General features: G+C 39.0%; 3 protein-coding genes across 3 annotated transcripts; all 3 read right to left on the bottom strand.

Moving 5' to 3' along the window:
- Positions 1-763: 763 nt before the first annotated feature.
- On the bottom strand, positions 764-5,148 carry LOC144662735 (large ribosomal subunit protein mL37-like). Its single transcript, XM_078523655.1, has 2 exons — positions 4,521-5,148; positions 764-2,172 (listed from the first exon to the last, which is right to left on the bottom strand). Exons 1-2 carry the CDS (start codon positions 5,131-5,133, stop codon positions 1,625-1,627), a joined length of 1,161 nt encoding a protein of 386 aa, XP_078379781.1. The 5' UTR covers positions 5,134-5,148; the 3' UTR covers positions 764-1,624.
- A 2,491-nt stretch (positions 5,149-7,639) lies between these two features.
- Positions 7,640-10,907, bottom strand: LOC144652512 (adenylate kinase isoenzyme 6-like). The gene is made up of 3 exons (XM_078512540.1): positions 10,681-10,907; positions 8,994-9,139; positions 7,640-8,516 (listed from the first exon to the last, which is right to left on the bottom strand). Exons 1-3 carry the CDS (start codon positions 10,870-10,872, stop codon positions 8,336-8,338), a joined length of 519 nt encoding a protein of 172 aa, XP_078368666.1. The 5' UTR covers positions 10,873-10,907; the 3' UTR covers positions 7,640-8,335.
- A 2,145-nt stretch (positions 10,908-13,052) lies between these two features.
- On the bottom strand, positions 13,053-22,678 carry LOC144663340 (NADH dehydrogenase [ubiquinone] 1 alpha subcomplex subunit 9, mitochondrial-like). The gene is made up of 12 exons (XM_078524283.1): positions 22,580-22,678; positions 21,497-21,540; positions 20,544-20,661; positions 19,106-19,203; positions 18,010-18,101; positions 17,427-17,568; positions 16,920-17,022; positions 16,034-16,104; positions 15,793-15,869; positions 15,281-15,376; positions 14,583-14,649; positions 13,053-13,451 (listed from the first exon to the last, which is right to left on the bottom strand). Exons 1-12 carry the CDS (start codon positions 22,611-22,613, stop codon positions 13,269-13,271), a joined length of 1,125 nt encoding a protein of 374 aa, XP_078380409.1. The 5' UTR covers positions 22,614-22,678; the 3' UTR covers positions 13,053-13,268.
- Positions 22,679-23,572: the final 894 nt, after the last annotated feature.

Below are 23,572 nucleotides of genomic sequence, written 5' to 3' on the forward strand. Positions count from 1 at the left end.
TAACGGATACATAAGAATATATACAAAATTTGAAAATGCAGAACAAGACCTAGTGGCAGTTACCTGATGAAATTGACCTAATAAAGCATGAAGCATGAACGCACGCTGAACTTTGAAAGGATTAAATCAATTTCCGTGATGCGCTAATTATGTATGCAGTGAGTGCTCAAATCGGACTGCTGATAATCGATTACGTTCGAGAATTTTGTTATAGCTTTGATTAACCATGGAAAATCACATTGGTCTGAACATTACGACCAGCAAAACCAGATCACAAGGCTCACAACAAATCCCAGCACATCAGGTTCCTATCGATAAATTGCCAGTATAGGTTGTTGACAAATATGTCTTCCTTACATGGTTTCCCGGTAAAGAAGAGGATATTACCAGAGGAAAAGCCCTCGCTGGAAGTGCTTTTGTCAAACTTAATGCAGTTTGGAATTCTCTGTTCTATCCGTTCTGTTATATGGCACAGAGGTATCGTCAGGTTTTAGAAAAAACGCCCTGGAGACGAGGTTGGTTTCAGAGAGGGTGCTTATAAGATGAATTTTTAGAATCCTTTGGCCAATAAAGAATTGGAACCAGGAACTATACAAGAAAGCTGCGATGACGCCTATATAAGATATGATCAAGGCAAGAGGCTGGAGGTGGGTTAGTCATTTCTTGAGTGAGATTGGGGAGTAAAGATTTTTCTAAATTAAAGGGGGTAGGGCACGGTATTTCAGGAAATTCTATTTATGTTCGTTAATTACAAGATCTAAACTTAAAATTGGCAGACCAAAGTCTTTTATTGGCAAAATCACGGCCACATAACAAACAAGGATGATCTTAGAACATTGTAAATGACACTTCCATGCAAATTGAGATAAACTTGAAAAAAGTCAGGCCGACGTTTTTCAAGTTTACACGAACAAAGTTTGCCCATCAATGCCCCTTTTTGGCCTTTTTGTGTGTCTTTTAAGTTCGTCAACAGTTTTAAGCCCTTATTGTGATATTTCAGTGAATTCTATGACCGGTTGGTCAGTGCCAAAATTGCGTGACATAGTCCCTGACTAAAAGTCTTGAAGTTACATGAAGGAGAGGTAGACCAAAAACAACTTCGCCGTCTTTGCATAAACGTGTCGAGAATTAAACAAGGAGTCTTGGCTTCACCACGTGAATGCAGCCAGAACGCACATGGCTTAAAGACGATCAAGGTCAAATAAAATAATTTCTACAATTTATATTTTTGCTAACACAAAATCGAAAATTTTCAAGATTTAACAGACTGTACGGTTTTCCTTTTCTATTCTTTTGATTACACAGACGGTACAATGTAAATTACTCTTTATCCACACTAAGACAGAAAATTGCTTTCTCTTTCATCTCGAGAGAGACATCCCTCTCATCTCTCTGAGCAGAAAGAGGAGAGAATCCTTGTCTCAGAGGGCAGTAATTCCATCATGTGGCCTTCCAGTACAATAACCAAGGGGCTTACATTGTATTCAGTACTAAACAGCCTTCACCTTCTTTAAACAACATACAGCACAGAACAACATTGCCAGGTTAACGTTCAATGTACATGTAGGTGCATGTACATGTAGCTTACAAGACATATGATGAACATGTTCAGACTCTGAAACATTCACAGTTCTGAACTGTCAACAGTTTCTTGAGAAAGGAATGCTAAGACTGATTTGAAACATTCATCACTAAAACCAGGCATATCATCACCTACATCCAAAACCTTGTACAACTGTGGTCTGACTTTAGCAGCTGATTTCTCAAAAAGATTCATGCTGGGGGAAGCCCAAGCACAGTTTTTGATACCAGAGTCTTCCTGAAATGAAAGTGTATTCAGTTGATAACACATCAGAGTGAACTGGGTTCCATCTGTAATTGCACACTTTGTGACGAGAGGCTTCTCCAGGTGCTGCCCCATCTGGACACCACTATCTATCGCCAAGGCAACCAATGAACCAAACATGCTCATAATTCCATAAGCTTGCTGCTGCTCATAAGTCAGTCTGCTAACGTTCGTCAAAAACAGCATGTGGTTGTATGGGTACTTGTTAAATGCACTGTTCTGAAAGCCTGGGATGTTCCGCAGATGGACAATGGGATGGCGGAAGACACCAATGCTGTAGTTATCAAAGGGGCCGGGGAGTTTCTCCAGAGAAGTTCTTTCAATATCTGTTAGAAAATGAATAATACAAATGTTTTAACCACAAAAAAAGATTATTAAAAGAAATGTTGTTACAGTTAATTATCCCAATGATCACTGTATGAAATAACAACGTTTGCAAAATGTACTTCACTGGATTCAAAAGGTCAAATCAGTACATGTAAGTTGCTATTGGTGACTTTTGATTCACTTTGTTTGTGTGTATTTTTCCAGGGTCCGATGGTAATGATTGGGGGTTTTGTTAACAGGGTAATTATTGGGTTTTGAGTTTTAAAAGGTTTGTGCAGGGTTTGTGAACCACTCATTGTTCTACCAGGGATCATTCTGTGTACTTCCCACGCCGAAAATATGCCACGTTTTAAAGTCTATACCAAGGTTCTTTGTTATGTTAACCTACAATAAGTCAACTGAAAGTTAAAACACGCCGACTCTGATTGTACACCAGTACAAAGATCTTTGGCACAACCTACATAAAATCTAGCCTGGACTGAATACCACAAAAACTCAAAAATTAATATTTCTTCAATAATTAAATTATTTAACTTGGCAGTCTATTTTACTCATCAGTTTTTGGATACAATACAAAAAAAAAACAGTTTTTATTTAACGTGATCAGCACACTTAGCTAAAAGCTAGTTTGCAGGTGCGCCACGAATTAAAAATTCAAAACAGTAAAAGAAGGTCATTGCAAGTATAGATTTCACAAGAATATCCGGACAACTCGCCCCCCCGACAACTAGCCCCAGACAACTAGCCCCCAATCTGGACGATTAGCCCCAACTTTCTGGACGACTTGCTCCCACTTTCTGGATGACTAGCTCCCAAAAGGTTCAATTAAAATGCGCGTCCTTTTGCAATGGAACACAGAAAACAATAGAACGAAAAAATCTCACCTCAAGCCAAGAAAGCTTAATTCAAAATGCCTGTTTATTTCTCGCAAGAACTGTCTTTTCCAATGGAAAATATATGCTAAATGCTAATTTTCCCGTCCCCGCTTGTGTGCGTTTGTTACATTTATTTTAAGCGATCGTGTGCGCCAGCGATACTTCTTTATAAAGAAACAGTCATAGGTTTAGGTAGACTGCAAAACAGTTGTTTTTTCTCTAAAGTCGTTGGAAAAAGTGCTTATCGAAGGCGCAAAGCGCCGATCGTCTTGCAGGGCGAGCGAGGCGAGAAAAAACGACTGTCGGCTTTCCATACAACGAATTCGTTCCGACCAGGGGGCCAAGTAATGTCACCGAGTTGTCAAAAATTTCATGACACCTCCACCCATATTTTAAATATGACAGCATTGTTTATTTTCACATTGTCCACATACGAACTAGAGTGTTTAAAAGTCCAACGAGTTTTTTTTTTTAATTTTGGTTCAATTTTGCGTGAAAAAGGTAGAATGTGTCCCGTCTAAAATTGAAGTCTGTTTTTATTCATCCAGTGGATCAAACAACACCGAAGAAACCCGCCTCACTACGATGAACAAAGCGAAAAGACACGTTGACGTCGGGCTGTTGCAGATTATGTGTCTTCGAATTCAAAAGCTGCAATGAAGCTGCATTTAGAGAGCTTGAACTCTTTGCCAGGACAAACGGTTGGAAAATGCGGCTTTTGCCAAAGGCCTTTGAAAGCACAGCAAAAAAATATCCCTTCCCTTTGATTAAACAGCTTCTTTTTTATCTGATTTTAAAACAAAACCCAAATTGTTCGCAAGCGCATCCAAGTCTTTTCCATTTCGTTCGCGCGAAGAGCATGTTCTACTGTCAAATTGATACGGAGTCGAATATCTTTGATGAGGTGCGAAAGAGTTTTTGGTGACAGGTAATGTCATAATTGACCAATGGGAATTTTCCGTTTCTGGGAGAACAGGAAATTCGAAACGAATTCAATGTATGGAAAGCCGACAGTTGTATCTTTTAGTGTCTTTCCCCAGTCTCACTCATAGTTTTGACATTGGCTCCAGACCTCTCGCTCTCGTTTCAAGACCGAGCGCGTTCGCAAAAGATACGACTGTTTTGCAGTCTAAGGTTTAGGCACAATTAAACATAAATTTCCCACTGTTGCCAACATGATGCAACTTTATAATCGGTACATATTTCGTGCTTGTGCCATGCTATCGTAGAACGTTTGTACATCAAAAGCAAATCAGTATATGGCAAGCATAGGTTAATGTTATCGTAAGTAGTATTGGGAGCTAGTCGTTCAGAAAGTGGGGGCTAATCGTCCAGATTGGGGGCAAGTTGTCTGACATTGGATAGCAATGTTGGGCTTTGCAGTATATATTGGCCATTGTTTTAGTTATCTTACAGTTACTGTTATGAAACTGAATGTCCACTCGCTTGTCAAGAAGTACACTTTGACTTACCTGGTTCAAATAAAGGAGTTGTTTGCTTTGTTCGAACAACATACGCTGGCTGCTGATCCAGCTGATAAAAATTGTGATGTCTGACCCAATGAATCCTGATTTTGGGCTTAAAATCGAGAAAGCAATCATCCAAATGAGGTAATCGATCGGATAACGACCAACCAAACCTCAGCAAATCTTGCAGGACCCCCAGCCTAATCTCTTCGCCTTTACGTTCAAATTTATGATTGCGGCTTCTCCCTTCTTTGCGGAATGCATAATTTTGCAGGACGGCTTTTTTAAATTTTTCTCTAAGGACCTCATATTCGTCATCACTAACAACCGTGTTTATCTTTGAGAAACAAGCTGGAAGACCGTCGAATAACTTGGTTTTAGTGAGCCATTGGTATTTGGAACTGGCGTCGAAAGCACTTGTAGTCGAAGGATGAACTATGAAAGCCTTTGCGATCACGTGTAGTGGAACTATCAACGGAATTCCAGTCTGGTGAGCTTCTTGGTCTTCTTTTGTGGCCACGGCACAAAGTAGTCGGCGAGTGAATCGCAATCTGCAGCGAATAGATCGAACAAACTGCAGTTTGTTTGCAACACGTTGTTCGAGCAAACTGGCCGCCATGTTGGATTTGCCAACTGAGCCAGCGATATGTGGTTGGTAAAACCGCTGTAAAAGAAGCCTGGGTGAGCCTGGGTCGGGTAGGGTTCGTCACGCTGCTCACGCAACGCTTCGGAAGTAAGCTCTGCCAATGCTTAATTTTGAACAGGGGATTTTGAAAGTAGACCGTTTCCAGCGTAAGAAAACGTAAAAGAATTTTCTTACTTCAGAAGAAATTAAGGTTATACGGTTAAAATAGTGGGGGAGAAAACTGGTCAAAACTGAGGTGTGAAGCTGGGTGTGGTTTTGTTTTGCTATTTTGGGTGTAGAAAAGGAAGATGGTGCAGGGAGGGGTGGGAGAAGTTTAAAATTTTCTTTTTCTTCTTTCACCCATCCCTGCAAACACAACTACACACAGCGACTCATCTCAGTTTTCTGTCACTTACTTAGCTATGTCTGTAGAGGAAAGAGATTGAAACAGGAGGACAACTTTGCCAGGGAGGGGGGGGGGGGATTCCCTATAATGGCCTATATACAGGGAGGCTCTGCCCAGAAGGGGTACCTTTTCATGCTTCAGGTACATAAAAGGGTAGGGCTTTCACAAGTTAAGGTATATGAAAGGGTATGAAAATCCGTCATTAAGATAATTTAAAAGGCCTTTAGATATCTTGAACAGACACAACTTATGTTTGTATCGTCTTAATTTACTAAGCGCTACATAAAAAAGAAAGAAAATTTCATGTTTTAGGCATATGTCATGTCGTGTTGGTATATGAAAGGGGTACCTTTTTCCAATAAAAGATATATAGGGGTGCCTTTTCTGTCAAAATGGTATATAAAAGGGTAAGGGGTTGGACCTTGGGGCCGAGCCTCTCCGTATACAAAACTTTTCTGAGTAACCCCCCCCCACCCCTTCCCGGGCAACTTTGTAACTTGAGTGGAGGTGAAGAAGGCAGTTATGGTGGATTCCTTATGGTTATCAACTATGACCATAGTTAAAACTATGTGGTGTGGTGATCAATTGAAGCACAGTTTAACAGGGTAGAACAAAGAAAGGAACATTTCCGAATATCCCAGGGGGGTTCTCCTGGATCAAAGTGACGGGGATGATCGAATGCAGTCAAAACTCTGGACCCAAAAAAATCCCTAAGTCTCCCGACATTACCCAAAAAAATCCCTGGGCCAAAAAAAACGCCCCAAAAATCCCTAGTCAAATTACCCCTTAATTGCCAAGGCCGGGCCAAGGCATTTTAGTTCGATTTTAATACCCAAAATAATCCCCTATTTAAATCAAGTCACCCCAAAAAATACCTGCCAAATTCTCCTACCCAAAAAAATCCCGGAATCAAAAATTTCGACCCCAAAAAAATCCTTGCACATCCCCGTCACATGGATCCCGGAGTACCCCCCCTGGGCCGAATATACCTTGGTCCATAGAATGACATCAAAAAATGTACATAGATTGCACCCTATCAAGACCAACTATTTAAACACATACACACAGGACGATTTATTTGTACGATGCGTGACTCTTTCTATTCCACAACACATTGAATTAAACTTGCAGTCAGAGGGAGTTTCACCATATGAGGAGATGTTCAACCTTTATGTTTACAAAATTGATATCACTGATAGAAAATTGGGTTCTGAAAATTCAAAGCCTTTCAATACTTTTCTCACAGTTTTAGAATAACCTCCTGCTTGTGGCTCTTTATCAAAAAGCATTAAAAAGGGTTTATCAGGGCGTTTGCAACAATAATACAACTTTTCCGAAAGCAATTTTCTGCTTTCTATACACAGAAACTTTAACACTAATTAGGCAAAAATCACTGTCAAATATTTCTGCTAAATAATAATAATAAAAAAAACTTGACACAGTTTCACAAACAAAACACCAGTTATTTTCTACAAAAATAACATTTCCATACATGTACTTATTTTCTACAAAATAATATATTCATACTTTTTCCAGGTCTAAAAAACATGTGCGTATATGAAATTTCCAGACGTTTTGCAGCCTTTCAAAATTACATTCAACTCTGATTCCAGAAGGCAGAATACTGAACAATGTTTTTTTTTGTTTCTTTCTTTTTGTTTTGTTTTGATTTTTTGCTTATTTGTTTGTTTGTTTTTTGTTTTGTTTTCATAGGACTGTTTATATACAAGGTTGGCTAGTGATTAGGGGTATAACTTATGGTATACATGTTATGTATAACCATTAAATTGGGATTGCTATCTTGCAATGAAATGTAGGCATATTAATTATTTGGTATATACTAGTTATGCAACGCTTCGAGTGGTAACTATGGAATATCCCACGACACTTGATTTCTCGGTATACACACGAGCCTTTAGGCGAGTGGAGAAAAATACAAGTGACAGGTCAACCATGCAAGAATAGCCACCCGAGAAAGCGCAGCGCACTGGGAAGGTGGGACCGCGAACAACAGCTTCCTCTGATTGGCTGTTTTTCTATGGCATGGTATAAATCAATATATAAAAAATTGAGCAAGATATAAAATTACTGGTGTTTGTTGGTGATCTGGAGCACTGTACTCCAGGGTTTATTCTGACTGGCCATGGCAATCAGCTCGTAACAAACAAGTTCGGCAAATTTGCCACAGCCGCCTACTCTTTCAGTTGTTGACAACTACTTCAAAATATTTTGAAACCCCTGGTACTCTTATGTGATGCTGTGTTTTTGTAAGTATTTGAGTAATTTGTAAAAGGTAATTTTGGTATAGAGCGGTTTTCACTTGAGTGTCGAAAGTAAAATTGCGTTTGCTTTGGTTTTGCATTACTACGCTTAGTGATTGGCTTAAAAATCTCGCGCCACTTTCTCAGCCAATCAGGAGTAAAACCAAAACCAATCGTGACTCGCTCGCGCACATTTTCCCGCGCTTCGCGCCAGCTACATGTATTTGCTTCGAGTTTTGATTGGTTCACTGGATTGTCTGTGTCCTTTGTGTTTGGCCAGAGTAATTACTTTGGTTTTGGTTTTACGACACTCAATTGAAAACTGCTCTACCATTTCCCCCTCACCCTGCCAACCACAATAATTTATCGAGCTTAGCAGTCAGGCATTGTTAAGTGGAATAGTGGCATTTCACATTCCTTTAGACAAAAAGTGCATCATTGGCCTTCTACTGTCTTTAGTAATATCCATAGATATGTCTTCATTTCTTAGGCTATAAATTATCACAAATGTTGTATTAGTTCATGGCTTCTATCCAGACCACTGTTGAACCCATGCTTCTATTTGGTCCAAGTTTGTTTCCAGCTCATCAGGCGTATTACTCTGCAGTTCATGAACTATTTCCTTTCTGTAACTTTCCCTAGCCTCTTCCAGAATTGTTTGGAATATTTCACATTCCACATTTTCAGTGAGCTTTTTTCCACTGTAACCCCTAGAAAATCCAAAAGTAGAAAATTAGTAAGAGCACAAATCTCCCACAGGAAGTAGAGTCAAATGTGCATCTGTAATCTATTGCTACACTCTAAATTATTGGATAGCCTTATGTCAAGATGAATATTGTACATGCAATCTTCCCGTTACGCCAGGAGGCATGGAGTTGTGGAAAACAATAACAAAAGTTAAAATTATAAATAGCGGGCCCCCTCAATGTATAGTAAACCTCATGATTTATCAGTCCACTATCACAATTGATGTAGCTTATCTTGAGCAAATAGATGAAATAAGTGTATCTAAGAACCAGAATTTTACAACAAACACTAAAGGAATTTAAAGTTTGCTTTGAACTAAAAATGACATACAGTGTAGCAATATGTGTATTTACCAGGCTAAAAATGTTAAAAAAATATATTTTAAAAGAAAAAAATAAACATTTATGACTTAAATAAAATTGTCATCAGGGTACCGTTACCTTTGTTCAAGTCTTTCATAGAGTGTTGTGTTATTTGTGCGAAGTACAAACACAATGTCAAACCACCTCTCTGGAAAAAATTCACAACCATGATAATCAACAATATTTCCACCTTCACTCATTTGATCTTCTAATTCATCCACAACCTGCAATTAAAAATAAAATGCATGGATTTTACTTACAGTTGCATAAAATTTTTCTTACCTCGAGATGTATATCAAATCCTGTCTAAAAGTATGTACATGTACATGTATTAACAACGTAAAACTTTCATGCCCTAAAAACTACAGTTAATATAATTACGACAGTAGAAATTTTTTCAAAGATAAAGGTAAAAATTGGAAGAACAGTTTGAGCAGGTGTGGTTTACAACAATAACCTGCAGGGGAATGGAGAAAGTATTTTCTGTGGCATTATCAGATGCAATATTTCACCTTGTAGGTAAGTTGCCTACCGTTATGGGCCGTATCAATAATTCACATCTTTTTTTTCCAGTAAGAACTGAGGTTAAAATTAATTGGCGTAATGGTGTAACAGTGTCTCAAGCAGGGCAAGAAAGTCTGCATGCGGCAAGGGCAGTCGCTCTTCTGTAAATTGACCAAATTGTCACTCAAAATCCCTACTCACAATCCTGGCTCTAGGTCGACCTCAAAGGAGTAAGAAGATATAAGAGCCCTTCATTTTATGGGATGCATTTACTGTTTGTTTTTTGTCCAGTTTTACGTGATATTAAGTCGAGAGATCATGACTACAAATAAGGCACAAAAGATATTGCGGCCTATTGTATGGGAAATAAAAGAAAAAATAGGTTCTTCTTAGTAGTGGAAACCAAAAATGGCATAACTCGCTTAAAACGCCTCGGATCGGCCTGAGAACCGAGATAACAACAGACATAACGACAGGACATTGAGGTAAGTTGATTTTATTGTCAAAATGTCATTATATTTAGCTATAAATTTGAAAGCGTATTTTCCCATACAAACCTTTATAAATGAGAACCGCTGTAACACAACACCTCCGTATGCTGCCGGTCGAGAGTCACGTTTCGCGTAGAATTATGTTAATTATTTTAACTCCTCTTATTGTGAGCTTGGGCCGCCTGTGACCAGATGAAGTGAAATTCTGTTTCCAAAGAGGTTCGCTTTGATTACTTAGTTTTTATGTTCTTAAAATGGCATAATAAAGTCTAGGTGGCATTTTATTTTGTTGGCCATACATGTACATGTACATACAGTGTTGACAAATGTACAGGACTGTCAGCAATGTGATGAACCCTTGGTGCAAAAACTTGAGAATTTTGTCTTTGTTTTGGAGCTATTGTTTTCCTGCTATAAATTGTTTCAAGGTTCTTTGTTTTCTTAGGCGTTCGTTATCAGCTTTGTTTTACCTCACTAGTGAATTTCACAGGCTTTTACTGTAAAAGCCTGTGGAATTCACTAGTGAGGTACTGAAGATGAGCCCATCAGTACAGCTGAGTACAGGCTGCATGCCCAACAAAATTGATGTCACTTTACTGTTTAGTGATAGAAATCCGAGACAAAATTACTATTTAAACTCATTGCAGTGTTCCCTTAAGAATCTGAACTTATGATGGTCATTAAAGAAGCTTGATTTTTTTCATATAGCTTAAACTGAAAACAAACAATCTTTTACTTTGCATAAACTGATAAAGTTTGCACTTGCTTACTTTGTCTTCATCGAGCACGTGGCAGCCATATTGCTCGTCCCATCCTTCGTACAAGTCTTTTTCTTTGGCCAATTCACCCACATTGATATAATTCAGTCCTGTTCTGTCGGCCAGCTCACTTGCTGTCACTGATTTGCCTGTTCCTGGAGTACCCGTCACCAAAATGTTTGGTCGCGTCCTCCCGGACGCCATGTTGGATTCTCTCTTTTAGTTAGTACCCAATCTTTCTCGCGTTTAGCTCCCGCTTTCTCGTGTAGCGCTCAATCTGTCACGCAACGCTACGCTCTCCCCGAAATTTTCGGTCTAAAGCTGCTAGAAATTACAAAAAATTGTTCAAAAGGAAAAAAGTTCCTCGAAGATGAAAAGTTGCCCTAAAGTTGCCGAGCATCTTTGGAACAGTGATAAATGGAAAAATAAATTCCCTTGTGCTGCGTGGCACTTGGAACAGCCCTCAGGGTTCATACAAAAAATTGCAACCATTTTGCAAGGACTTTTCAAGGACTTTTCAATGACCAAACTGAATTTTCAAGGACCATCTACCAGGAATGTAATTTCACAGATGGTACATTAATGCACATTTTGCCTTCACTACACAACCGAACACACACAAAGACTATGAGGCATGGGCACGTTGGTCAGCCGGGCCCACGATACATTTTATTGACACATCAATAAGATTACAGCAGGATGGATAAAATCATACATAACCTACATGCACCACAGCCGGACACGTAAACCCCAAAAAACCACTGTGGGAAAAATTAGGGACCGTGTACCCCCGACCAATGCTATGGCGCAGCCTTTGGGGTTTTAACAGGGTAGCAAAGGGGGTGTCGTGATCCCGTTTCACGCACAAATTTTAACCAAATTCACGCGTCACGTTTACTTGAAACAGCAGAATTCACGAATCCCGTATTTTTTCTAGCTATTTTCACGCGTCACGGTATAATTTTTACCCTATTTTCACGCGTCACGGACAAATTTTGGCCCTTTTCACGTGTCACGTATAAACCCTTTGCTACCCTCTTTTAAGGCTTACACAAACAAAAAAAACAATGATATCAGAATAATGAAAGAAAAGATAATCAAAGTACAATATATTCACAAAACGAAATAATAAAAATATAACTTAACGGAGTAAAGTGTAGGCCAAAGAGGCTGACCGTAGAATGTCACAAGTCTCTCAACGAAACTCTATTTCAAACACGCTAACCATAAGTCCTCGCGAGCTACGCTCGCACCCAGTTCTCTGGTCCGTGTCGGCAAAATAGTAATTTATGTTAATTAACACTATCACAAATTACATATTCCCAGTCCAAGCTAACAGGTTTTATAGGTTTTATAGGTTTTTAAATGCCTAAAATGCATGCGCAGGACAATTAAGAGTTCAACAAAACCGCTGGTGAATCCCTGGTGAATTTGCTTCACTGACATTTGAACGCAGTTGGATTACTTTGCTTCTCAATTTCCCGTTATCAGCTGATTTTACACCCGGCTTTTTCAGTGTTTGAAGCTGCTTTAAACAGGAAAAAACCACAGTCTGTGTAAAGCAATTCTCATTTGACCCCACTACATTCAAAGTTGAAGAAAATTCAAGGACGTTTCAAGGACTTGCACACAAATTCAAGGACTTTTCAAGGAAAAATGGAATTCAAGGACTTTTCAAGACTGTGCGAGCCCTGCCCCTACTTCAAGTCGCCATCACGCCGGATCGCGTGACGATGCGAAACACAGGAGTTCTAGTCATCAAAAAACATGAGAATTGTCTTGACCCCTAAAAAATACCATTTTCATGCTTGATCGGTCTACATGGTCTAGACCTCCAACACAGTACGGACGGCGTTACATATTTCTTCAAACCCTAAACGGGACCATGAAGACCAGTGAAAGCTGACATCAAACGTTTGTTATTATTATTATTTTCATATATTGTATGTATTGTAAGCATTAGTGCTGTATTTTAAGTTTTGTACTGTTTGTAACGTGAGTATTGCAAATAAAAAACAAAACGTTCTGCTCGGAGACCCTGAGACCAAAATCTCCCCTCCCCACTCCGTCGACGAGGATTAAAACGTGCTCATGAATGAAATTTATTCCGGGTTGATTCTGTTTCTGAAGAAGTCGAGTAAGTCACGTTTGTTGTTATTGTCGTTGCCTTTTTCACTTTATTTGTGTATTTTCTCGCAAAACTAATGCATTAGTCAATTCTAGCAGTGCCCCCCCCCCCCCCCCCCCGGGGCTAACTTAAAATTTCGCCTTGTCAAAATTGCGAAAATGTCATGTCATGCGGGGTTTTGGTACGGGGACAGCGGAAACTCTGAGTTGTCTCTACCTTGTTCGATTGTAAAAAAGAACAAAAGCATACATCTAAATCATTAAAAATAACGTCTTTATTCACCATCTTCAGGTCACAATTACCAATCTATTTTCTGGGACCAATTTTAAGCTCACAACAACATCTGTTAATTATTGTCAATTGGATAAAACGTCACGCAACGAGGTCGAACAATCTTTCAAAGGGTCACTCACTGCTTCAGAAGATATTATGTACAATTTAAAGGCTTTCTTTGCTGAGGATGGGTCACTATTCACTGAGCTACGTAAGAGCTGGTTGGTCTGCACGGCGCATCGCTATCAATAGCATCATCAAAGAAGAATACATCCCTGTGGCGCCGTAACACTGATATGGCGATGGTTTCAAGTGTGGCGGGTTCCACGCCGAGCTCTTTCAGTCCAGGCAAACCTGGTGTAACCCGGTCGGACAGAAATTCCTGCGAAAAGGAAAAACAACTGTAATCATAAAACTGCTGTGGCTAAATATTACACAGTGAAATCAGTATGGAAGTTAACGGGTAGAATCTGAGGCGAATCTCAAGCAGTAAAAAGAACTGATCCCGTGGCACTCAACCACGCTAATTGTAACAAGTCTTGATCCTCGGGCCTTTTTTAAATCCAATTTATTATATGGCTACAATAGTACGCGCGCTCTGATTGGCTGCTGAGCGGGCATTATTTTCTTGTAATGACCGGGCATTATGAAATTTTTTCTCGGCTCGACGGTTTTTTGAGTTGTGAGTAAAAGCTACTAGCGAGGGGGCAAAAACAACAAAAAATGCCGACAAAATATAACTATCTTTTCAATAACTGAAAGAAAAATATAAGCATATCGATACTTCTTTAGTATGAGCGACGAAGAGAGCCACAGAGAGCGAGAGCGAGTTTTACCTCCAGTGTTTTTTCCCTTGATTATACTCTTTTTTTGAATAGTGCTTAAAGGCCATATAATAAATAAATTATTAACCTCGTCCGTTCGGTCATTACAGGGGAATCTCAGACCTCGACCTTGAGGTATTGACCTCAAATACAAGGCCTCGGTCTGAGATTCCCATGTAATGACCTCACTCTCGGTTAATAAGTAGTATGTTTACATGACTGGCACCCAGTCAAAGTTTTGAATGCTCTTCTTAATCATCAAATAGAAGTTGATAAAGGTAAAGTAACCGTCGTAGCGAGTTTGGTAAAACTAGGTGTTAAGAGCGTCAGTCCTTCGTCTCAGATTCAACTCGAAAAATCCACTATGTACAGTTATTAATGAAGTATAAGTGGCAACTCCGGACTGGAGCACACCCAGGGAAAAGGGCGAGAGATGTAATGTGTAAGAAATCAACCCTATCTTCGAACGAGGGGGGATCTCCGATAGCTCTCCGATAGCTCTCGTTGATTAGCGTCATTTCTCTTTTATTCTATTAACCTGCTCATTAATTAATAAATTAATTATCCTCTAACCCCTGTGCGTACGTTCCTTAGCAGGTTTCTTCTAACAAAAAAACATATTCAACCCAAAAAATTATAGCGCAGTTCGATGTAATCAAATTTAATATAAAATCAAACGTCTTCCTTACCCTAAGCAGCATGTCTCTTGTGAGGCGTGGGTTGAATATTGACTGCTCCATGCCCCACGCTATCATGCTGCAAAGCAATAAAAAAAAAAAACATGCAGAAACTCAGTTAACGGGATCACTGGTATCGTGGCAGATTTCTCCCTCCTCCTCCTATTTTGCACAAACGGTCTGTTGGTTATCTTGAAAGACTATTCCAGAGGTTCGGTTAGTTGCACGCGAAAAAACGAGATATGCGCAAGGAATGGCAATTGGGAAATGGTAGGGGTTTGTTTTAGCAGACTCCAGAGTACTAGAAAGACATTCAACTATATATGGCGCAGTGGTGAGAGCGCTCGCCTCCCACCAATGTGGCCCGAGTTCGATTCCCGGGAGCGGCGTCATATGTGGGTTGAATTTGTTGTTGGTTCTCGTCCTTGCTCCGAGGGTTTTTCTCCGGATTCTCCGGTTTTCCTCCCTCCACAACACTTCTCAATTCCAATTCGATCAGGAACCCAAGGGCCACAGTTTTGTTTAATAGTCGTAAGACTATTAAGTGCTACCCTCGTAAAAAAAGATAATAAAAAAAGAGATAATTGAAGATCACTAGGAGATCTAAACAGATCACAGGCGACTCTTGGTGGGGGGAGGAGGCAGGGAACCTCCTAGTGGCTAAATTAATGTTTAGAGGGATGGGATAATACACTGTGTAAACATCTTACTTGTAAATCCCTCTGGGCATGGTGTAGTATCGTAGATCCTTCCTCATCAACCGGTAGATGTAGTCCAAGACGTCAAGCAAATAATACTCTTCTGGGCTATAATTAGAAAAAAATGTAAGCCACTGAAAATAATTAAACAATGAAGAATTTTGTAGAAGAGCTACTTAAAAGTGAACCACCACCCCCTTCCCAAATCTAATAAGCCCCACCCTTATCTTTAACTCCAAATTTTTAGCAAATAGTAAATTTTATAAGGCTTACAAGAAAAAGGGCATTTGCAGTTTTGCAGTTGCAAAAGAAACCATAACACAAAGAACTACATGGCATTTACATGTATCCTTTCACGGGAATAAAATTAGTCGAACATGAAATCATATGTAACATATTTATTTTCTACTAATACCGAAACCCTAAATATTTCACAAGGAATAAACATTAGCCCCCCCCCCCTCCCACCACTACCTTCACCACTCCCATGCATAGTACTCAGAAACAGTAAAAAGATAATTTACCCAGTTAGTTCAAATGTTTGTCCAATGCTCTCATCATCTGTCACAGCATTAACTATAGCCTGGGCTACATCAGCCACCTGGAATGACACAAACAAGAATAATTGGGTTTCATCATCAATTACTGATTCTATGTTGTTATCACATAACTTATCTTAGAACAGGGTTAAATATATGCCTGATCTAAGAGCCAAAAATATCCCCATTAGGACCTCCCACTCAGTCAATACCAACAAATACTCACATAGACCGGCATTTTGGTTGTCTTCATGCCTCCATCAATAAGTGGAATGCCCAGAGGAAATCTTCCGAGATCTGAAAGTGCACCAGTAGAATTATCTTGTCAGTGACTATACACTATAATATTCAATATTTCCAAAAGGTCTTGATAGCAGAAAATAAGTGAAATTTTTAAATACAAAACAACACTTTTGTTTTTTGAAGAAACATGTTTCTACAATTTACATTGCCATGCTCAGTTACAGAGTTCAAAACATATATGTAATCTGTATACAGTGAATAAATTGTAGCAAGGCAAGAAAAGAATGTACCGGTATAACTACATGTATGTGAGAATGAGAATTAAGAAAGAGAGTTTTAACATGCTTATTAATTAACTGTTGGCTTTAAGTAGGAATGTGGGAGGCGCGGTAGCTTAATGGTTAGTGTGTTGCACTTGGGATCGAGTGGTCCGGGTTCGAGACCTGGCCGGGCCACTGCGTTGTGTTCTTAGGCAAAACACTTTACTCTCATAGTGCCTCTCTCCACCCAGGTGTATATGGTTACTGGCGAATTTACTGCTGGAGGTAATTACCCTGAAATGGATTAGAATCCCATCCAAGGAGGAGTAGACATACTCCTAGCCACTTACGGTTACAGAAACCGGGATAAGCTCCTGCCTGATGAGCCACTTGCCTCAACAGCAGGCTCTACTTTTTTAAGTAGAACTGGGCCTAATTCTGTGCTGCTTTTCAATAAATTTGTCACAAAGGAAATGTTTTGTAACCAAAAGCACTTGTACCATTAATGTAACATGCAGCTGGCAATGCTGAATATAACTCAAATTAATGAGACATCAAATAGCCTACTAGACTGCTATACAATGTTCAAGCAACTAACAGCTTACTTACATGCATAGTAGTTCAAGAAGTGATCTTCATGTCCAAAAAATGTTGCAGGTCGCACGATGGTTGCCTCAGGAAACTCCTGTCTTACAGCCATTTCTCCACGAGCCTGTCAAACATTGAAAAAAAAAGGTTGAAATTTTGCTACACTGTAAACTCTATGGAGGTCTTGCCTTTCCTGAGCCTAGTAATTAATAACATAAAGAGCTTAAAAAGTGATAGCCTATGCAAAATGTTGTCTCCTTTTGCACACTAAATTTGTCCCTTCAAGGTAGAGGGTGGATGCCTAAGATACACTCAAAAAAATTTTACACTGGTGACGTCGCTACATGTATACGCACAAAAAAACAACACTGTGAATATCTGTTGAAGCTGCAGTACACTCTACGGTACGTAATCAGCTTCAAGGATATTTTCTCTTGCAGAGCATGACAAATGTTTAGTTATGTGAGCCAAAGTAATACTGGTAATTTACATAAAATAAACAGTTTAAAAAATTTCTCTCCTCAGGACCTTTGACTGTAGAAACTTTGAAGGGCTTTCCTCGCTGGCATTCAGTGCTGACACATGGATTAAGCGCTTCACGCCAGCCTCTTTGGCAGCCTGGGCAATAACTCTGGCACCCTCACAATGGGCATCATCAAATGTGAAATTCCTGGAAAAAATATCAGATTACACATGATCAGGTAACTGCCCACCTCGTAGTTACAAGCTATAGCCGATGCAGTTATGACATTTATGGCTAAATAATTAAAATGTTCACATACATATCAGAGCGATTTTCTAAGAACCTGGCACCCACCACTCAAAACACTTCAGGCTACAAAAGTCCCTTTTCCTCCACCCCCCAGGCTAGAAGGTTGTCATGTCACAAGCCCAGCAGTCATAAGTGACACCCTCCCCTTCCCCCAGCTTTTGAGGGCCACACGCTAGCTGGGCACCAGCAGATAGCCCAAAGCCTGAGCAAGGTCACCACACCATCATTGACGTCAAGACCCCCAAGTTAACGCTACTGGCTAGGCTTCGCCAAATTCTCAAGCGAAAACCTTGCGGCCAAGTTTCTGCGAATTCGCTGAGAATTGCACTATACACGTACCTTGTTTCATATTGTCTGCCAATCAAGTTAATCACACAATTGGAATGCTTCATTACTTTAGCAACAGACTCAACATCCTTGAGGTGATAATCCTAGCAGTGATAATATTAATAAATTATATGATGAGGACTAATAAACTAAAAATGCAACGCTGCTTACTTTTGCACTGCTTGAATAACTAACACAACAGGACGTATTTACACATCTGTCAATAAAAATCCAATACTCCACCTTAACTGTAAAATTTTTGGCCTTATAAAAAGATAAGATAAGTAGAATGTACGTCGTCTGAGTGTCCTTCACTGTACAAATAAATAGCAATAACTTTTTATTTGAATCAAAGAAAATTATTCATTCAATAGGACTGACTTCCATAACAGGGTCGTTACCCAAAGCCAACCACCACAGGCAAATAATAATAATAATAATACTTTATTTATATAGCGCTATTTCTATTACTAACCAATAGCGCTTTACAAGTTATTTACAATTAAAAATTACTTATCTATATTAAAAAAGTTACAATTTGTATATAATAAAAGGAATTAAAGATCAATAAAAGAATTAAAAAGAATAGAAAGACTAACTAATTCACCTAAGTTAATTGTAAAAATACACTAAATTATAAAAATATCTAACTAAAAGCTTTCCTAAAAAGATGTGTCTTTAGTTTGCGCTTAAACTCTGAAATGCCATCGCACGATCTAATTTCTAAAGGTAAGGCATTCCAGAGTTGTGGCGAGGCTACAGAAAAAGCTCGAAACCCGTAGCTACATGTACGCAAATTATTAGCGACATCATCCAAGCGATGGCCATTCATGGAACGTAGGTTACGTCGCGGAACATATCTCTTGATTATATCAGACAGATAAGTTGGGGCTAAGCCCATCAAACACTTGAATGTTATAAGAAGCAGCTTAAATATTATGCGCTCTTCTATAGGTAGCCAGTGAAATCACAATTGCAGTAAACTGTACTTTAATGTCGATGCCACATGAAAGGTTTTAACTGATGTTATAGTAACAAAGATGTTTGCAGCCCATATGCATGTATTTGCATGGTTAACAACTACATTTCACTTTCAAAGGGTACTTACAAAGAACATTATCTGTCCTAGATCCCCCATCAGCCTGAGACTTCGGTAATCTTGTTCATCACCACGGTATGGGACAATGATTTGATTTCCACTACGGCCTAGAATAGCACACAAAATGTTCTGCATTATTAACAATATACACAGTCAGTAGCATTCTCCTAAAGTACATGTACCTTGAGCAGTGTTACAACTTAGTGACAGTGACCTTCACAGTTTCACGTAATTAGTGAATAAATTATGGCAATTGTATAAAGGGAACAGAAAAAAAGCTCAAGGTTTCCACAGGTGTTGAACTCATGACCTTTATGAGTTCAGTGTGATAATATTGTCATAACATTAGGCTACATAATTATATAAGTCAATAGGAGGTCACTTATGAGCTCATTATCAAGAGCATGTTTAAAACACAAAATGGCGAAATGATATGAAAGATAAGAGCCAAATTAAATGATATTACTGTTCCACTGAAATCTGCATCTGTTACCTGATTTTATTCTGTGTACACAAATTAAAGAAATTCTTGATAAGGGGTAAACATAAGCTTAATAAGTAATACTCACAAATTTTAACATTTTTAATTTACTGGAACAAACTACAATCAGTTGTTCCAATCACAGATTCTCCATCACAGACCTTATAACTCCAGTCTCTCCTTGTTAACAAGTTGCTGTTTGCCTGGGATATTTTTAATCAAAATGGCAGCCATTACTTTTTGGCATCAGAAGAAAACGATTTGTTTTTCTCATGTCAGGAGGAGCATGACAGAAGGATTCACCTGAACAGTTCTTCCTTTTCTATGTAACATCTGAACTTTTTTTGACTTGGACTTTCCACGTCCTTATCCTTTAACATCAACTTCGTTTTCTGTTTTACAGCCGTGGAACAAAGACGTCAAAAAGGTGAGACAGCGGCGTTTACGCGCTACCACGGCTGCCTCACATACTTCAGTGAAATTCATCATTTTTGTTCGCATATAAACGGCGACTTTGCTTGTCTCAATTCAGAACAACTGCAAATTATTCTTGCTTCTTGAATAGTACTACTTATTTGTATACCCCTTATTATTATTTTCTTTAATTTGTCGCGATTTATTTCCCTGTCCTTACGTTTGTACACAGAAAAAATCAGGCAACAGATGTGGATTTCAGTGGAACAGTTATATTATTTAACTTAATTTGGCTCTTATCTTTAATATAATTTCATGTTTTCATGTTTTAAACACGCCCCATTATTAATGCTTGTAACTAAGCCTGTAACTCACAAAGTCTGCAGAGTACAGTTTACCGGTATACATGTATATGACTGCATTGTACCTTAAGTAACTTCTGGAGTGTTAGAGGTACAGTGAAACTACTTCCTTAACTGGCATGCACCCACATTTGGTTTTTTCTTTGCTTATATAATAGAAGAATATTTTCTTTCTTTTTTGTTTAGTTACCTAATCTATTGAGGACATATCTTCCCAAGAATCCAGTAGAGCCAAACACCGTAGCTACCACCCCACTGAATGATGATCTTCCTCCAGGCCCTGCTTTCGGCAAGTAACTCACATTGCGCTAAAATGACAAGGCTCTGAGTAAATTACAAAGCACAAGTATGTACATACATTGTGGAAAAACTATTGATCAAACCAAAAACTAATTTTGAAGGTAATCAGGATGTTTAGCTGGCATACAAAACTGGCATGCCACCATGAATCAGAGAATTTAATTTTAGGTTCAGCATTTTGCTGCTTGGCACAACACAATGGCCCTGACCAGGTTCAAACCAGCACTGCCAATCTAGAGTGACAAACACTAACCACTAGGACATCACACCTCTCAGTTCAACTTCTGCATACATGTTGCAGTTAATTTTTGATCTCAGTTAATTTTTTATTTTAACTAGTTAGTTTTTTCTAACTAGTTGATTTTTTTTAACTAGTTAAATAATGGGGTTAGGGTTAGGGTATCATATATTTTAAAAAAATAGTGGTTCACCCAACGTTTCCTACGTGGCAAAGTGGTAAGGGGTTGGACAGCAAATCCAGAGGTTGAGAGTTCAAATCTAGTGCAGGTTAGTAAAAAAGAAAAATAAATAAATGATAGTACTTAGGGGAGAGGGATAGTAGCAGATAGTAGGGGAGGGTTAGTAAGGATGGGGGGGAGGGTATGAGATATCAAGGGGGGAGGTGTTCTACTTTTTCTACTTATTAACCAAGAATAAAAAAAAAAAAACTAGTTAGAAAAAAAACTAACTAGTTAAAATAAAAAATTAACTAAGATCAAAAATTAACTACAACATACACATTACATGTATGTCATTGTGTACTGCTTAGGCATTAATTAGTAAAAGACTAGATGTACAATGTCCATGTCTGAAAAGGATCTTTGGGTAGTACTAACTACTCACCTGACAGGAAACTGCTAAACCAATAATCGGTCTTGCAGGGCTGCCTGAAATTCATGAAAATAAACTGACGTCACATGGGTATAGGGATTTCAAAATGTTTTAAAGAAGGCGTCAGTAGCTAGAAGAGTAGGTGGCTGTGACAAGCCAAGCTTGTTTGCCGCAAGCTGATTGCTATGGTTAAAGTAATCGGGAACATATAATTAATTAGCTGGTGGAACTCCAGTAGTTGCCAGCTTGTTTTGTAAACCCTGTGGCAGTGGGTTTGTCTCAACTTGTTGTCATTTTCCAAGAGAGATTAATGTCGCTTTCTACAGACTCAAAAACATGGTAAGTTCAAGCACACTGGTGATAAGAATACCATTAGGTGGAGGATAGTACCAGGGATACACAAGGGAACAAAATCCCCATCAACTCCTTCTACACTTTGTGACATACGACATGATCAACTGTGCAAAATCTTGTCACCATAATAAAACTTGCAAATTCTTAAAATCATGTTCCCTTGACTTTAACCCTGGTGTGTTCTAAGAACCAATGTTAGAAAAACAGCTAAACCTGTACAATTTGATCACGGACACACAAGGAATCAGTAGTGAATAATAATGTCCACATTCTGCGATTGTCGCCAGTTGCAAGAAACAGTATATTGTGGAGGGAAAAAACAGTCTTTAGGCAGAAACTGCGACAATACAGCCCTGAAAGTCAGCTGTCTATAAAGGCCTGGGCTTGATTTTATAAGCAACGATCAAGCGCTAACATAATATTCCAGTACTTGCAAATTGCTTTTATAAAAAAAAAAAAACGGCTTTTAGCAGTGACTAATGTGATTGCGAGCTTTGCACAGCCAAGTTCACGTGAAATCCATACTTCTACTTACGGAAGACGTTCGAGGTTTTATTTATACGATATACAAGAGCTGGAGCGGTTCGGGGACCTTGGCAGAGAGCTCGAAAATTTGTGCTTCACCGTTTTCTTTCATCACACAACAGTTTACACATTAAAACTTCAATGACACTTTTCGTCGCTTATTATACTAAATTTTAGATAGTGAATAGCTAAGCAAAGATAAGCAACGATACTTACAATACAGCTTTTTGAAGCCTTGGCTGACCAACATGGCGGCGCTGTGAACTTGAAACGGTGCCCGCGTTCTCAAGTGGTCAGTGGATAGTATAGCACTCTACGTTATGTACGAAGACACAAAGTGTCTTGCAACCACGAAATGCAAGTAGACAAGGGTGGCGGAGGAGCGGTGTATAAATCTCTTTTCCCAGCCTAAATTTTGCGCAAACCCAATCCCATTTTTCTATTGAAAAAATATATTAAATAGGCAAATCCCGATTTCTACCCTTTCAGGCCCCTCAAGGTTTACAGTGAAATCCAGATTTCTCACAACTTCCGATATAAGTCATTCCTCTTTGGGTTGCTTTAATCAGTAACCCCCCCCCCCCCCCCCCCACATCCCCCCTTCCTCCTCAGGCAAACACTGCAATTTAATTTGAATTTCCCGAACTTCGCGATTTGTTCCAGGAGTCAAAGACCTGACTGGTGTAATTTATATTTCACCTAATCTCTGCTTGGAACACGTTACTGACGATAATAATTATAAATTAAGGCGCTCTAATGACTTTTCTCTAATACGTTACAATAGTTTACTTGGAAGAAACAGCGTGAGATATCGGGGCCCTATTGTATGGCACTCAATCCCGAGAAAAATCAGAAACGCTGCCTTCTTACAGCTTTTCAAAGCAAGTCTTAAACGTATCTCTAGATCTATAGACCTAATCCAGTTTGAGAAAGAGGGCTGCTTGGACTGCTTGATTAATTCCAAGGATTCTGACTTCATATTTTTAATTCTCTTTTTATATTTCTTTTTCATTAATAGTTATATGTTTTGTAAGTGTATTATTTAATGGCAGGTCCACACCAGCCTTTATGGTTGCCCTACGAGACCTGCCTTAACAAAAAGCTATGTATGTATGTGTATGTATGTACCTCGATCCAACGAAGAAAACAAGCAAGCAACTTCCGGTGATTTTCTTGTTTATTGATTTGTTCTCAGAATTGCAGAGCGCC

Source organism: Oculina patagonica, chromosome 1, assembly GCF_052425735.1.
Source record: "Oculina patagonica isolate OP01 chromosome 1, crgOcupat, whole genome shotgun sequence".
Classification (NCBI taxonomy): Eukaryota; Metazoa; Cnidaria; class Anthozoa; order Scleractinia; family Oculinidae; genus Oculina; species Oculina patagonica.